Source organism: Rutilus rutilus (assembly GCF_951802725.1).
Source record: "Rutilus rutilus genome assembly, chromosome: 24".
Lineage (NCBI taxonomy): Eukaryota > Metazoa > Chordata > Actinopteri > Cypriniformes > Leuciscidae > Rutilus > Rutilus rutilus.
The window spans coordinates 29,014,948-29,032,732 of record NC_140228.1 but is presented as its reverse complement, the minus strand read 5'-3'; the positions used below and the strand labels follow the sequence as shown (position 1 = coordinate 29,032,732).

The 17,785-nt window shown below is 37.3% G+C and overlaps 1 protein-coding gene across 2 annotated transcripts in view; it reads left to right on the top strand.

Moving 5' to 3' along the window:
* Nucleotides 1-17,785, top strand: part of piezo2a (piezo-type mechanosensitive ion channel component 2a) — a 172,225-nt gene that overhangs the window by 146,553 nt on the left and 7,887 nt on the right. For both annotated transcript variants that reach the window (XM_084398790.1, XM_084398789.1), the window contains exons 39-49: nucleotides 1,351-1,609; nucleotides 3,541-3,723; nucleotides 5,760-5,934; nucleotides 7,298-7,412; nucleotides 8,690-8,837; nucleotides 11,246-11,460; nucleotides 11,557-11,715; nucleotides 13,151-13,298; nucleotides 14,074-14,262; nucleotides 14,897-14,989; nucleotides 16,727-16,896. In XM_084398790.1, coding sequence (XP_084254916.1) covers nucleotides 1,351-1,609; nucleotides 3,541-3,723; nucleotides 5,760-5,934; nucleotides 7,298-7,412; nucleotides 8,690-8,837; nucleotides 11,246-11,460; nucleotides 11,557-11,715; nucleotides 13,151-13,298; nucleotides 14,074-14,262; nucleotides 14,897-14,989; nucleotides 16,727-16,896 — 1,854 coding nt within the window. The remainder of the gene's footprint in view (nucleotides 1-1,350; nucleotides 1,610-3,540; nucleotides 3,724-5,759; nucleotides 5,935-7,297; nucleotides 7,413-8,689; nucleotides 8,838-11,245; nucleotides 11,461-11,556; nucleotides 11,716-13,150; nucleotides 13,299-14,073; nucleotides 14,263-14,896; nucleotides 14,990-16,726; nucleotides 16,897-17,785) is intronic.

Sequence of the window (17,785 nt, the reverse complement as noted above, 5' to 3'; positions counted from 1 at the left end):
TCAGTGTCACATGATCCTTCACAAATCATTCTAATAATTAAATGCTCAAGAAACATTTATGATTATTATCACTGTTGAAAACGGCTTCATATTTTTGTGGAAACCGTCTTTTGAACAGTAGTGTATGCAAAAATAACACCAGACGCACGTGTTTCAACTCATTATGCATTAGTATAACAAACACAATTTAAGTGAATCGTTTCTTAAATGCTTGTTTTCAAAAGGTCGGGTTATGTTCTTAAAACAAGGCTATTTATGTCAAGTGTGTCGAGTTAAAAAAACAAACAGACTAATCATAATTTTTTCTTTTTTTGATTGCTAATTTTTAAACTTACAGTACATTAATTTTGTTTCCTTTTTTGTTTTAAATGAGGCTGAAAAGCCATTAAACTGCTGGTTTCCACCCATATAGTGTGACAACAAAATAAATGTGATCAATATTTTTTGGCCAATAACAGTGAAATGTGGTCAACACTTATCTATGTAGACTTTTATTGCAAAAGAAAATGTTTTAAATATTTGTAAAAATTAAAATAAAATAAAAATAAAAGTTTGTGTTTACATGATATATGTGTGTGTGCTGTGTATCATTATTGTATGTATAAATACACACACATGCATGTATATATTTAAGAAAATGTGTTATTTATATACCAAATATTTATATTTATATATAAATTATATATACAGTATATACATGCAAATATTTCTTAAATATATACATGCACGTGTGTGTATTTATATGTGACCCTGGACCACAAAACCAGTCACATGGGTACATTTTTTTAAATTGAGATTTATACATCATCTGAAAGCTGAATAAATATTGATGTATGGTTTGTTAGGATAGGACAATATTTGGCAACTATAATACAACTATTTGAAAATCTGGAATCTGAGGGTGGAATAAAATCGAAACATTGGGAAAATCGCCTTTAAAGTTGTTCATTTATGTTGGTGATTGTGCTGCATTCACTCAGAAAAAAAATATTTTTTATATATTTACGGTAGGAAATTTACAAAATATCCTCATGGAACATGATCTTTACTTAATATCCAAATGATTTTTGGCATAAAAGAAAAATCTATAATTTTGACTCATACAATGTATTGTTGGCTATTGCCACAGATATACCCGTGCGACTCGAGACTGGTGACGTGATCCAGGGTCACATATACAAAATAATTACACACACACAATATATCATGTAAACACAAACTTTTATTTTGGATGCGATTAATCGTTGCCCAGCACTATTAAAAATCTTTAAAAAATCTGACAGATAGCCCCAGTCTTCCCTGTATATGTCAGTACACCACACGCGTGCATTAAACGGTTCTCTCCGTCAGGATGTTCTACGACGAGCAGCTGGAGGAGTCTGAGCACTTCTACCGGTCTCAGCCGCAGTTCCTCCAGCTCCTCTACGCTCTCTACAACACGCTGGTGGCTCGATCTGAGATGGTGTGTTACCTGGTCATCATCCTCAACCACATGATCTCGGCGTCGGTGGCCACACTGGTGCTGCCCATCCTCATCTTCCTGTGGGCCATGCTGTCGGTTCCCCGGCCCAGCAAACGCTTCTGGATGACGGCCATCGTCTACACGGAGGTACGGGATCTGGGAGTGATCGCTGACGTTAACTTAGATTCATAAATGCTTAAGAAGTATATTTCACTGTTCGTTCATTTCAACTAATGTTAGCAAAAGGAACCTTATTGTTCCAAATGTTCTATTAACTAAAATATGTTGATTAGTGAGTATTTAAACCCTGTGGTGCTCTTTGTGTGACGGTCAGAAATGTCGATAATGTTTTTTATTTAATATTTTGTATTTTCAGGGGATTTTATGGAACTAAATTATATTTACACTGTATTTATAATCCATTTATTCACTTTTTTGAGCGTAGACCTGAAAATGTAATCTCCAGCTTAAACTGTGGCAAATCTTGAATGCTTTAGATTTTCAAATCATTGCTGAAGTGAAAAAAAGTTAACTTAAAAAAAGCTGAAAAATGCACAAAAATACTATTTAAATTTTTTATATGAAATACATGTTTTCAAAAACATGTTTTACTCTAAAACTGCAAGAAAATCAAAGCCATAAATCTAAAGTTGTGTTCAAAATTCAAGCTTGATATCTCCAAAAATGAGCTTTCAGTGAGAGCGTGTTCGGCTGCAGTACCAAACGCTTCCACTAGAGGAAACTCTTCTCACATTCTTTTCCAATGCGCGAGGAGCACAAGTGGGACTGTTTTATTCAGGACCATTCAACCTGTTCGAATCATGTGCATTATTTTATTTTTTGTGCATGTTCACACAGCAAGTGCCAAAACCTTCACCAAGTTTCGTACCATTCCGATGAAGTAAAAAATTCTAAAAACAAAACGTACATTTTTTTCTGTCAAAAATGCCTGAAGAGCACCAGAGGGTTTGGGTTTCCTGCACTGGTTAACCACCTACATATAACCTGTAGTGGTTACAGGTTCACTATGCAGGATTTTCGTAGACTCACACAAAAATAATGCCTCTCAATCATTACTTATGAGTCCACTGGAAGTGTGTGGTGGTGTTTGTTAAAAATGTCTTATTGTCTTCTTGAATTGCTGTGCTTGTCTGAAGCTCTGCTATATTGTCGTGTCTCGACACAAAAACAATACGCTAATGTTGCTATTGCCTTATCGACTGCTGTCTGTAACTCGACTCGAGGCATCGCAGTTACATTTTTATGACGTAATTATTAGCAAGCTAGACTGAAGATGGCAAATCTCGCTCTGTTCATATACTCAAAAAATGCTATTTATGCATGATAACACAATATTTGCAAGATAGCTAATCACTCATCATCTGGCAGCTGGTTTCCTGAGTGGGTTGTGCTGCGTGTGTAACTCTATCCAATCAGGGGAGAGGGGTGTGGCTTATATGGGTGGCCACGCCCACAGGGAGGAGCCAGGTTTGATTGCTCTGTTTACAAGCAGTAGCTGAAAATCCTGCATAGTGCACCTTTAATCTTAATAAAATGTCTAAGATTATGGAAGTAAAATAATGGCAAATGTTTTTGAAACAAAAAAGCTTGTTGAATTGCCCTAAAAATGCATTGCATTAATCGTGCTTGCATTTTAATGCATTGTATTTTTAGGGCATGCATTTTTATGGGCTGAAATGCAATATTTAAGCTGTCAATAATTCAATTCAAAACATTTTCATTATTAAAAATCCAATAATCCAATAATCGCCTTTCATATTTCACTTCCAAAATATTCATTCTGTTTAAAAATACAACCTATAATATTCGACAGGCAATTTTTCTGATCCATTTTATTTCACTTTACAAATTCGCTTCCACAAATTCAGTGGTTTAAATTCGACAGAAAATTCAACATTTGACATCCGGGAACTGCAGGAATATCGTTAGATTGTCTATAATCTCCATCTGCTGTTAGTCGACCTCACCAGCCAATCGCAGTCGAGATAGTTTCATCGTCAATTCATTGTGCGAATTTTCATGTCATGTTTCTCTTTGCTCTTACTTTTTACACACAGGTCACCATAGTGATAAAATACTTCTTCCAGTTTGGCTTCTTCCCATTTAACCAAACCATAGAGCGGGACAAGTCCAAACCGTTCCACCCGCCCAACATCATCGGTGTGGAGAAGAAAGAGGGATATGTCCACTACGACCTGGTCCAGCTCCTCGCGCTCTTCTTCCATCGCTCCATTCTCAAGGTACAACCACAAACTCTGATTTCTTTAACCTGTTAACCTGGTGCCTGTTTGTCCCATGAAATATGTTAGTGATCATCATAACTTTGGTATCATTGGAAAGTTTAAACATTGAAAATTCATTCTGGAAATTGGACATTCCATGAAAACTGTACTTTGAATCCTGTTAACAGGCTCCTCCCCCTAGTGGGCGTGTCATGTTTAAAATATGAATCGAAATGTTTTCTAATCGTGACAAAAAACATATTGTTGGAATGGTCTGAGACTCAAGGTTCCGCTTTTATGTGATAAAAGGGATTTTGTGACATAAATGTATTAATTTGTGGCGGGAGAACACAATTCAGTTTTCATTGGTGGCTATTTTTGGTAAATGAAATCTCATAGGAGCCTACATTTGTGTGATATCAAGTTTAAAATTGTTATACAGCCAATGCCGCAAGTCTAACCAAGCCGTGGTCCAAATTTGGAATCCAAAAAATATATATTTTGTATCAAATACAACAATTTAGTCCAGTACATTTGCTTTACAGGTAATGCAAACTATAGCTTTTTTAATCTTTCATTTTTTTCCATCATTAGTTGAGACCAACCTTAGGTCTGCTTTACAAAGCGATCATGAAGTTCAGCCGTTTCAGTTCAGATCAGATGTGTCTTAAAGTGTCTGAAGGCGAGACACTACAGGTGAATAGGGTCAAATCTTTAACTAGCAGATATCACCATGAAACTTTCCCGGTTGATTACCTACATTAAGATGAGAAAAAAATTTATTACAAGGTTTCTGTAATTTAAATGTTTAAATATGCAAATTAGGCATTATCTAATTAAATATGCACTAATTTGCATATATAAAAAAAGTATTGGATAAAGCCAGGTTCAAATTTTTTTTTTTTTTTTTTATTGTGTTCACATATTAGATGAGGAAAAAAAATACAGAGGGATTTATGGATATCTACTTTTGTTATCCTGTAAATCAGAATATACTGTCAAAAGCCTTAAAAAATAGATTTTCGCCATGTTTTTTGGAATAAAATATTATATAAATCAGGCTAGGAATAATATATTTACAAATCCCTCAGTAAATGTCTTCATAATATAACTAGGTACAAGACTGGAAAGTGTGGTGTATATCGGTGCTACTGAAGTGGAGATTTCGGACTTGGAGAATGAGAGAAAAGTCATTTTGAGAAAACGGGCTTTAAAGATTTATCATCAGCCAATGAGATTGCGCATTCAGCCCTTTTACTTTCACGATTGGTTGCTGATAAAAAGGAAATGCCCATATTTGGATCCGACAGCATTGTACAGGAGAGAGAGAGCTTTCCAGCGGTGTGTGTGATGACAGGGAGCAGACAGAGATCGTGGAGCAGCGGGAGGATTTACAACGACAACTTTTGTTGAATTTAGGAGAAATCTACAGACGCAAACAGACACAGTGCAGTAAAATAAAGACCTAAATGTGTATTTCCGACTTTTTTTCACCACAAGTCTGAAAGAAGACGTGTTATTGAAGACAAATATCCCAAAATCTCAAAATTGAACAGTGGAAAAAAAAACAATCTTTTTGCCTGCCCTGTCCCACCAAATATTTTAAATATATTAAATATTATTGATCAATAACTCTTTTCCCCCGCCAGTTTTTTTTTAGTTGCCAACATTTTTTTTTATCACTTTCACAACAATTTGCCAGAACATTTTTTTGTATGAATATCTGAACATGCAATATATCAAAAGAAAGAACAGACCGTCTGCTTTTCAGCAAAATAACCCGTTTTATTCTACTTTCATGCATTCTTTTTTTATCAACACTTGAATGTGGGTTTTTAAAAAAGCTATATTTTGAACAGAATCTTGAGAAAATCATGTTTTTGCTTTTATCGCTTGTTTCTGCTGCTTCTTCTCCGATGTGTTGATGCGGAGATCCTCTGCTCTCTCAGGAGATGCGTAATGCCGTATAACAGTGAAAACACAGAAAGACAGACATTTCCGTCACTGGCGGGGAAAGAGTTAAAGTGTGTTGATTCCCTCGTGTTCCTCCTCAGTGCTATGGGCTGTGGGATGAAGAAGAGCCCAGGTCCTGCGCTCAGACGGCTCTCTCTCGGGACTCAGACAGTGAAGAGAAAGTGTCGCCGGTCTCCAGAAAACACACGCAGAGCAACTCTTCTGTGCGCCGTCAGAGCTCCAGCGTCTCTCAGCGCTCGGCCCGCTCCAAAGCAGGTACACACAGCCTAACACACTCTTTTACCTGTGCACAGAGATGTCCAGGGCAACATTTCAACATGTGCATGACGCACAGCTCACACTGAAGTCACTTTCACACCAAGCCTGTTTTCAAGCACATCATGGCCAATTAATAATTCTCTATATCCCTCAAGTTGTGTTCGGGTCATTTTGACGTGGAGAGGGTTTTCCCATACATGAAAATGCTAGTTAATGTTATTGCATTGGACTAAACTTTACTGACTTTACTCACACAGAGTCTGACAACTTCCCACATTTTTTTGGACTATTTTTGGCATTTTTTTGTGTGTTTTTTCCCCACATTGTAACACTTGTGATGTTCTCGGAAAAAAAGACCGGCTTACAAACAAATGCTTATAAAACCCAAATGTTGGGTTCAAATCTTTTGTCAGCTTGTTTTCTTTCAATTAGGACCAGTTTTATATTTCTTTTTGAAATTGATCGATCGTATGCCTTTATCTGAGCTTACGTACCTCGGTTTTTGAGTGAAAAAAAGCATTATTTGTGGATAATTGTGTAAATTTTACATAAAATATGAAAAACAAATGCACTGTTTATCACACTAGTGTGCTTTAATGTTTAACTAGCAACTTTATTTAAATGCTTTTTATTTTGTACAAAATGGCACAAAGTTACACTTGTGATGTTCACGGTAAAAAATGTCCAGCCTACAAAAATGCTTAAAAAATCACTTGTTGCGCTATTTTATCACCACATATTGAGACAAACTTTATTCTCAGATCACTGATGCTCAGATCAATGAAGCCTACGATCAATCAATTATCAATCATAAATATAAAACCTGTCTTAACTGAAAGAAAACAAGCTGACAGAAAGATAAATTCCAATATTTGGAGGTGATGATGTAGCATATAGAGATTTATAAGCAATTTTTATGCATGCCGTTCATTTTTGACCGGGAATACCACAAGTGTTACAGGGTTTTCAACACCGCACAAGGGAATATCAGATCTAGTTCATTACATCTGGACTCATTCCAGACGGTGCAGAGATACTGAAGATTTGACTCTCAATGAATGTGATCTTCATCTTTTGTGGACAATGGGGAATGAAAAGCAGGTTGAGCCTTAATTCAAAAGCCTTAGTTTCAGGTTTAAAATGTGAGTTGGTAAATGGCAAACCAGCTAACAGCTACACTGACTTATATTTAAAAAATCATGATGCTAAATCATTATACTTAAAAAAAAATGGTCCCACATTATATTAGGTGTTAGAAGACTGATGTGCAGAATTCCAGATCGCATGGATTCCTATTGAAATGACTGTATTTCACCGCCCGACGGTACATGTGTGTGTGTGTGTGTGTGTGTGTCCGCAGGCAGCAGGGCGAGTGTGTGTCGCTCTCTGAGCGCTCAGCAGAAAAGTCGCAAGGAGCTGATTTTGTACAAGCTTAGAGAACAGCTCATCAGAGCCAAGCGCTTCACTGTCAAAACGTAAGGCATCATTACACATCATATTCAGTTCACGTTTATTTGTGCAGCGCTTTTCACAATACACATCATTCCACATTACAATTTACAGTGATCTGTTATCAGAAGTTATGTATTTCAGAAATGTACATATACAAATCACAGTTAGCGAAAAAGGTTTTAATTTAAACAATGTAATAATTTCAAAGAGAAACAATGAGCTCATTGAAGTAATGAATACTTGTTTGTTAACAAATGATTGTGACATTTAGAGAAATGTAGCATTGGTGATGTAGATTCAGAGTTTGCGTCATCTGAAGTCTTCGAGGAGTCGGCGCCGTCTCTTCAATCATATCATCAGTGTTGGGGAAAGTTACTTTGAAAAGCATTACAATATTGCGTTACTCGCTTAAAAAGTTACTGATTGCGTTACTTAGTTACTTTTTTAGAAAAGTAATCTGTTACATTACTTTTTTTCACCCGAGCGGGGCTTGTTTTTGTTTTTTATAGCAATAAAGTTGTATTTTTAGGCAAATTTTTCACCAAAAGTGAAATAATAATCCTCAGGCTGAAGGAAATGCAGATTGACGCGTGTACAGTAGTGTACAGTAGAGGCTCAAACAAACCCGTCAGTGGCTGTTATTCTGGGTAACGGAAGAATAGATGCAGGAGGAGAAAGTTTAACACTTACTTTACCAATGAAAACTAAAAAATCTATAGTCATTTTTGCTTATGGTTTAACTGAATCAGCGAAGGTCAGAAGCAAGTACAAACCGGCAATAAAGTCAGATTAAATGCATAAAAATGTATGTTTTATTTGACATATTTAGTTAATGGAGGTTTGCATAGTTATTCTGATTCTGCATTTCACTGATTTTATTCATTTTGAGGAATATTGAATTTTTTTTATAAATTTTTTTGCAAGTGAAATGAGTAAATGCATCCTCACATTTAGTCTAGAACTACAATAACTATCATGTTCACACACACACACACTCACACACACACACACACTCACACACACACACACACAACGCCTTTGCATTTCCATTTGTCTCAACATGGGGACAGGAGAGCTGTCAGTCAATAAATAAGAAAACAAAGTAACTTGCTTTACTTATTTGAAAAAGTAACTCAGATATTTTGATGTAAATTTGAAAAGCAATGTGTTACTAGTTACTTGAAAAAGTAATCTGATTACGTAACTCAGGTTACCTGTAGTGAGTTTCCCCCAACTCTGCACATCATTGTTTTAACTGTGCAATCTGCTGGCGGGTGGTTGTGTGTTTGTGTTGTTCCAGGATTCTGGATATCTACATTCCCATCCGGCAGTTCTTCTATAACCTGATCCACCCGGAGTACAGCGCTGTGACGGACGTTTACGTGCTCATGTTTCTGGCCGACACGGTGGACTTCATCATCATCGTGTTCGGGTTCTGGGCCTTCGGGGTTTGTAGAGCTTCAAACGAGTAATCCTGTCAGGCCTGTTTACACCTGGACACTCTGATCGCGATCCGATCGGGAGAAGACCAGGTGTAAATGCCCTCCGCAACGCATTCGAGACACAAATGCGATCCCTTAAACCACATCAGGAGGAGGTCTGGGCCGCTTTCCAGACCAAACTGCACAAGTCTAACTGCATCTGGTTGTTAAAAACCACATATGTGACCCTGGATCACGTCACCAGTCTCGAGTCGCACGGGTATATCTGTGGCAATAACCAACAATACACTGTATGGGTCAAAATTACCTTTTCTTTTTTTTCTAATATTATTTTACTTTTATGCCAAAAAATCAATAGGATTTTAAGTAAAGATCATGTTCCATGAGGATATTTTGTAAATTTCCTACCGTAAATATATAAAACATGTATTTTAGTGAGTGAATGCAGCAATATCTCAAACATAAATGCACAACTTTAAAGGAGATTTTCTCAATGTTTCGATTTTTTTGCACCTTCAGATTCCAGATTATCTCGGCCAAATATTGTCCTATCCTAACAAACCATTCATCAATGGAAAGCTTATTTATTCAGCTTTCTGATAATGTATAACTCTCAATTTAAAAAAAAATTACCCATGTTACCAAGGTCCAGGGTCACATATGTAAATTCTACTCCCAAAATGTTAAAAAATAAAGTGTGAGAGTGTGTTATAGTCTATATGCAACACACATTGCGCAGAAGAATCTGTATCTCTTCAGCAAGCCAAGGTGCAAGCTGTCTCAAATAAAACAAAGTCGCAGACGCTCAACACACAATCATCCTCATTAAAAGTAAAGAAACGAAATATTCTTGTCAGTGCCGTTGCCGCTCTGTCCTATTGTGGTCTTTGATTTTGAAATGAGCTGATGATCAATAAAATCCAGCTCATATCTGCTGCTTTCGCTGACGTGGACTCGTTAAATTTGCATATAGCGGGAATTGAAGATCAGATTTATATCCGTTTTGCAAAGACACATTTATGTGACCGAGTGCAAACGGAACCGTTTTAACAAATCAGATCGCTATCCGATCAGTAAAACACATGAAGTGTCCAGGTGTAAACAGGCCCTTTATTTTATAATTTTTTATTATACCTTTATTTAACCAGGGAAGACAAATAAAGTCTTTTATTTACCCTTAAAGTTGCCATGACAGATCTTTTCTTCCGTATATACAAGTATAACGGATTATCATTGGTTCTGTCCATCAGTTGCTGAATGGATTTTGAGAAGTCAAGTCCGCTTTGTTTTAGAGTGCTTTACACAATACTGTTTCAAAGCAGCTTCACATGTAATAAACAGGAAAATAACCGAATCAAAGATGCAAACTTCATCAAATATGAGACAATTTCAAATTCATCTGTAAAGCAGCTCTAAAAAGACACAATAGTGTCATTATTCAGATGAAGTCAGTGATTCAGTCAAAGTTCAATAACTGCTAAATGAGTCAATTATGAAACAAACTGAATTCGGCTGTGAAGCAGCTCTACAGAAGACAAGTGTTGTTAGGGTTCGTTCTCATCCGATACTGTCAGAGCGGGAATATTACGGGTCAACTAAGGAGAACACAAACTCCAACAAATGTGAGCGTGGCACTCAGAAATAAATGCGAGTTTGAAGTTGTTTATAAGAAATGGCTGGAGTTTAAGGATCCGGGGTTTCACAGAGTCACATTTTGATTAAAAGTAACAAAAAATTAAATGCATACATGGATAACATGCATTTAGAAAAGAGAATTTCAATTCCATGACGACTTTAACTCTTTCACCACCAGTTGCCAGCCACAGTTTTTTATAATTTTCACAAAAATGTCATGGCCCCCAGAATTCATTGTATGAATATCTGAACATGCAATATATCAAAACAAAGAACAGAACAAGTTTTATTCTAGCTACATACATGCTTTTATCAACTCTTGAATGTGGGTGAAAAAAAGACACATTTTTAGCATAAAGCTTAGAAAATATTTATTTTTATTTTTACATCATGCAAAAGCAATGCTTTTATCACTTGTTTCTGCTTCTTATTCTTCTCTAAATTTCCTGATTACGTCCTCGCCCACTGACCATCCATATATGACTTTCCTTCTTTAGCCGAAAAGAAATAGTTTTTTGAGGAAAACATTTTTCTAAATCTAACTGAGTGAATAAGGGATACTCCATCTTTGACTCCAGCCGAGGGTCTTTTCTAGCAAAACCGATCAGTAATTCTCAGAAAAAAGTAAAAAATAAATACTCTTTAACTACAAGTGCACAAGCTCTTAGTTCACAACCTCTCGGGTAAAGGTCACGCTTGACATAGAGGTTTTAGTTTTTGGGTGAATTATTCCCTTTACCACTAACAAATGTAATGAAGTGAAATCCCTTCCTCCACAGAAACACTCCGCTGCCGCTGACATCACTTCCTCCCTGTCAGAAGACCAGGTTCCCGAGGCATTTCTGGTGATGGTCCTGATCCAGTTCGGCACCATGGTGGTGGACCGAGCGCTGTATCTGAGGAAGACCGTGATGGGGAAGGTCATCTTTCAGGTCATTCTGGTCTTCGGGATTCACTTCTGGATGTTCTTCATTCTCCCAGGCGTCACTGATAGGTCTGACGCTCCACAGCCAATAACGTCATGCCATTATTGACCGCGTTTGAGAAGCTCGAGGTGATCTGACGTGTGATTGGATGGTTTATTTCCCAGGCGCTTCAGTCAGAACACAGTGGCCCAGCTCTGGTACTTTGTGAAGTGCATCTACTTCGGTCTGTCGGCGTATCAGATCCGCTGTGGTTATCCCACGCGCGTACTGGGAAACTTCCTGACCAAGAGCTACAACTACGTCAACCTCTTCCTCTTCCAGGGGTGAGAAACATCAGTGTGCTTAATTAATTAATCAGTGTGCTTAAGATTAATAAATGCTGTATAAGTGCAGTTCATAATTAGTTCTTCTAACAAACCTTATTGTAAAGTGTTACCACAAAGTTTATACCTAAACTCGGAATTGCGAGGAGAAACTCAGAATTGTGGGATAAAAACAATTGCCTTTTTAGTTGTTGTTGTTGGTTTTTTGTATTTTTTTTGTATACAAACCTGCGATTGTAAGAAACAAAGTTCTGGAGTATCTTATAATTCAGACTTTTTTTTATTAGAATTCTGAGATATAAACTCCAGAATTGTGAAATATGAACACAACTGTGAGAAAAAAGTCCGCATTGTGAGCTAAAAATTCCCAATTACCTTTTTGTTTTTATTCCCTGATGGAAACAAGCTTCCATAGATGTCAATAATGTGTCTAAAATATAATAATGTTATTATATATACACTACTGTTAAAAAGTTTAAGAAAAGAATACTTTTATTTAGCAGTGATGCATTAAATTGATCAAAAGTGACAGGAAAGACATTAATAATGTTACAAAATATCATTGTTCATAAAAGTCAGGCCAAAAAAGGTCATGCTTTACAATGATTTTACCACGGTTAGGATTCATATCTCTACCAGCATCATTATAAAATCACTGTAACACAGCCTCTTATTACTTTATGCCAACAATACCTCGTTTTGTTCACATTTTTAGACATAATGGTGAAGTACATGTACATAGGCGAAATAAGGTCGTGCGTTACAGTGATTTTACCACTTAGGATTCACATCTCTACCAGCATCATCATGAAATCACTGTAACACAGCCTCTTATTACTTTATGCCAACAATACCTCGTTTTGTTCACATTTTTAGACATAATGGTGAAGTACATGTACATAGGCCAAATAAGGTCGTGCGTTACAGTGATTTTATCATGGTTAGCATTCAAAACATCTCTAAAAGCATCATTATAAAATCACTGTAACACACAGCCTCTTATTACTTTATGCCAAAAATATCTCGTTTTGTTCACATTTTTAGACATAAAGGTAAAGTACTTGCACTTCTACAAGTACATCGCTAGGGCAAATACAGCCATGCGTTACAGTGATTTTACCACGGTTAGGATTCATATCATCTCTAAAAGCATCATGATAAAATCACTGTCACACGCGGTCTCTTATTACATTATGCCAAAAATATCTCGTTTTGTTCACATTTTTAGACATAAAGCTGAAGTACATAGGCCAAATAAGGCCGTGCGTTACAGTGATTTTACCACGGTTAGGATTCAAATCATCTCTAAAAGCATCATCAAACAATCTCTGTAACGCACAGAAAATATCTAGTTTTGTTCACATATTTCGACGTAATGGTGAAGCACATGTCCATGTCAGGCGAGCTGACTGCGTTTGCCGTTTGTGCTCGTCAGCTTCCGCTTGGTGCCGTTCCTGACGGAGCTGCGTGCGGTGATGGACTGGGTCTGGACCGACACCACGCTCAGCCTGTCCAGCTGGATCTGTGTGGAGGACATCTACGCTCACATCTTTGTGCTGAAGTGCTGGAGAGAGTCGGAGAAGGTGAGACAGAAGTCTGTCCGTCAGCACAGATCATTCTGTCATTCAGGGCTGTGTTCCTCACACAACGACGACACTCGCAGCTTCACTATCATAGAGCGAAGCATCGTTGAGGAAATCATCTATAGTCACGACTGTTTCCCGAAACCGTAGTGTCGCAAATTGGTCGTTCAGCCACGTTGGTTAATGATGTCATGCACGTGGTGGAGTAATGACTTCTTTTAATGAAACTGTTTGAGATCGAATTAATGCGAGATGTTTTGCTATAGATTACAGACATGCATCTGAGGACTATTTCTCATTTTTCTCAGTTATTTTGCTTTATTTCCAGATTCAATCATAGACTCGTTCTTACACACTAGAGCTCGTTCACACATGCACACTCTTCATAAACGACACTTTAAATCTCTTGACAAACTAAAAGACGTAAATGACATTTGTATGTATTCTAAATTAAAGACACAGGTTGCACTGAATGTCGGATTGCTTATTTTGCTCAAGATCAGGATTTATTGAGTCCACATGTCACGCAAACTAGAAACTCTTCCTCTAACCACAGGTCGAGATCTGTCGCTCCAAACATACAACACACAAACACACAATGCTGTTTGCGAATGTTCATTAGAACTGATTTCGGGAAACACAGACTCGTTGAACTGCTGATAACGACGGAACTTGCGATCATAGTTGGCTAACGATGCTTTGGGGAAACACACCCCTGGCTGCTGATAAACTGCAGCTCAGATTATCTCACGCTTTCCTGCGTTTGTGTTTCCAGAGGTATCCTCAGCCCCGGGGACAGAAGAAGAAGAAGGTGGTGAAGTACGGGATGGGGGGGATGATCGTGATGCTGCTCATCTGCATCGTCTGGTTTCCTCTGCTCTTCATGTCTCTGGTCAAATCTGTGGCTGGAGTCGTCAACAAACCGCTGGACGTGTCCGTCACCATCACACTGGGCGGCTTTCAGGTACTCACACTCAATCACTGTTAATGAGTACTCAATACATCATATTGAAATGAGTAAATATCTAATTAAATATGCAAAATACATATATTTTAAACGTATGCACGTGTATGTTTTTAATTGTATGCAAAATTATATTTACATACATTTCCACAACAGAAATCTGAACATTTGATAAAGTCAGACTCAAAATTATTGTTTGGTTTTTACAGAGAGGATTTTGAATTTCTTTTTATCACTCCATAAATCAGAAGATATTGTCAGCAGACAGAAAACAAATCATTTTCACCACATTTTTAGGAAATAAAATTGTATATAAATCAGGTGAATGTTAAATACTAGTCTGAACCAAAACTTTATGAAAAGCAGTGAATAAAACGATGTAAATGCATGTACACAAAATAAACAAATAATTTTCAGCACGTTTTTAGGAATAAAATGGTATATAAATCAGGTGTTTGAATCATGTTATATGAACAGTAAAAATATAGATGTGCATATGCATATAGATATAAATGAAACTGTAAAGTTTGGTGTGTAAAGCTGCAGAAGTGGAGATTTGACTCAAACTCGCCGTCTTTAATAAAATGCATTGACATTAAATATAATCCGTGTGTGTGTGTTCTCCTGATCCCAGCCCATCTTCACCATGAGTGCACAGCAGAATCAGCTGAAGGAAATCACGAAAGCAGACTTCGAGACGTTCACGGCATCATACAAATTCATCCCTGTAAGTCACGCTTTTGCAGGAGAATCTTCATTCACAAACTTTCTTACTCGGCTCTGTGGAATGCTTGACTCTGATTGGTCGATCGCTCCATCCAGCGGTAAATTATTCCCAGATAACAGCCTCTGAGAACAGAAACACCGGCTCATCCGGGTCACTAGCTGCGTTTACATGGACACTTATAATCGGATTGACGGCTCAATCGGACTAAAAAACCTTCATGTAAACGCCTTAATTGATCCGACTGAGCTCGATCCGAATGAAATTTCGATCGGATTGAAAGGGGTGGTTTATCCCTTTGTAATCCGATCGAGAGAACATGTAAACACTTGATCGGATTGAAAACCGAAACTGAAAGGACTGCGCATGTGCAATGACGTTAAATAGCGTAAAGAACCAATAGAGGAGAATATTTATGCGGGAAAAGTGGGAAACTCTGTATATTCGTGCAGTGTGCGCATGTCAAAACATCAGATCCGATTTGAAACTTGTGACATATAAACGTGCACATCAACCCGATTACTTTATTTATCATTCATGTAAACACCGTGTTCGGATTCATCAGTCGTATTGATTTCATTCCGATTGTGTCCATGTAAACGTAGCTACTGGAGTCAGCAGCGCTATACGCTCGCTAGGAACGGCTTTTCTCCGTGGAAGTTTTGCGTTTGGTGAGCTAATAAAATATTAAAACTCAGTCGAATCAATATTTTGTGTACAGTTATTTAATTATGCCATCCAGTATCATGGACTCGCTCTCTCTTGTTTCATACAAACGCAGCGGCGGCCATTTTGTGACTATTGTTTTGTTCACTGTTGGATTATGAGATACAAACAGGTACGATTTTAAAACAGTTTAATTTCAAATCAATATCTCTAATCTCCATAATTATTAATGTGTTGAAATGCTGTGTAATAAGTGTTATGACTGTATACCGTATCTCGCCGCTGAAACGGCTCTCTCTGCGGAAGCTTTGCGTTTAAAGAGCTAATAACATATTTCGACTCAGATCAATATTTTGTGTCTAATTATTTACTTATGTGGCAAGTGTCCGTGTAAGAAGCGGATAATGTACATACAGCTGGTTGTTATCTCTCTGTGTGTGTGTTATCTCAGAATAAACCCCTTCAGGTGTGTGTGTGTGTGTGTGTTATCTCAGAATAAACCCCTTCAGGTGTGTGTGTGTGTGTGTGTGTGTGTGTGTGTTATCTCAGAATAAACCCCTTCAGGTGTGTGTGTGTGTGTGTGTGTGTGTGTGTGTGTTATCTCAGAATAAACCCCTTCAGGTGTGTGTGTGTGTGTGTGTGTGTGTGTTTGTCTGTATAAGTGCATGATTTAACTTTTCCCGATGGTCTAGTGTTAAAAAAACAAAAAAAAAACACAAAATCGCAATACTTGTAAAAAAATGGCAGTACGTATCGTATCGGCACCCAAGTATCGTGATAATATCGAATCGGGAGATCTGTGTATCGTCCCAGCCCTAGTGTTTAGTCTATAGGTAGTCATTATTAGTCATCAGAGGTGTAAAGTCCAGGTTCAGAAAGTAAAAGTCCTCCTCAGTATTTTGTTCCAGTCGCCTGGATTTGCTTCCAGATAGAGCTAATCAGTGAAATCAGCTGGATGAGTTCAGGGCTGGAATAAACATATGGCAGGACTATTACTCTTTACACCTCTGTTAGTCATTATCCCTCACATATTAACTGCACAGTGTGTGAAGTGTAGTCCGATCTCCTTCCCAGAGTGCAATGCAGTTTCTGGAGGCGTACAAAGCGGAGGACGTGACCGTGGCGGAGCTGGAGGGAAGCTCGAACTCTCTGTGGACCATCAGCCCTCCCAGCAGAACCAGTCTGATGCAGGTCCTGAGCAAAGAGGACCAGTTCCCCGTCACCATGTCCTGGAGCATCCAACGGTACCGTGCAGAGAATATGATTACAGCATTCAGATATTAATATCAATACACTGTCATTAAATATTGATTCGGAACCTTGATTCCGTCACAGAATAAAACATTTTAAAAGAAAATTGCGACTTTATATCTCGCAATTTTGACTTTATAACACACAATTCTGACTTTATATCTCACAATTCTGACTTTATAACACAATTGCGACTCTATATCTCACAATTCTGACTTTATATCATGCAATTCTGACTTTATATCTCGCAATTCTGACTTTATATCTCGCAATTCTGACTTTATATCTCGCAATTCTGACTTTATATCTCGCAATTCTGACTTTATATCACGCAAATCTGACTTTATATCTCGCAATTCTGACTTTATAACTCACAATTGAGATTTTTTATCACACAATTGTGACTTTATTTCACGCAAATCTGAGATAAAAGTCAGAATTGTGAGATTAAAAGTTGCAATTACCTTTTTTTTATATATATTCTGTGGCGGAAACAAGCTTCCATAAAACACAGACTCAAATTTCCCCAAACCTGTCTGTATATTTTTCAGACCATATTTAACCTGAATGGTCGTAGTCATCTGTAATTATTTTTGCCCCCTCTTTTTTTCATTGGTTTTCTACAGAAGCTTGTTTCCGCCACAGAATAAAACATTTTAAAAGATAATTACGACTTTTTATTTAATAATTGCGACTTTATTTCTCAAAATTCTGACTATATAACATGCAATTGCGAGTTATAAAGCCCAATTCTAAAGGAAAAAAGACAGAATTGCAAGATGGAAACTTGCAATTGTGAGAAAAAAAAAGTACGAATTGTGAGATGAAGTCGCAGTTAATTTTTTTTATATATTTTTTTCTGTGGTGGAAACAAGCTTCCAT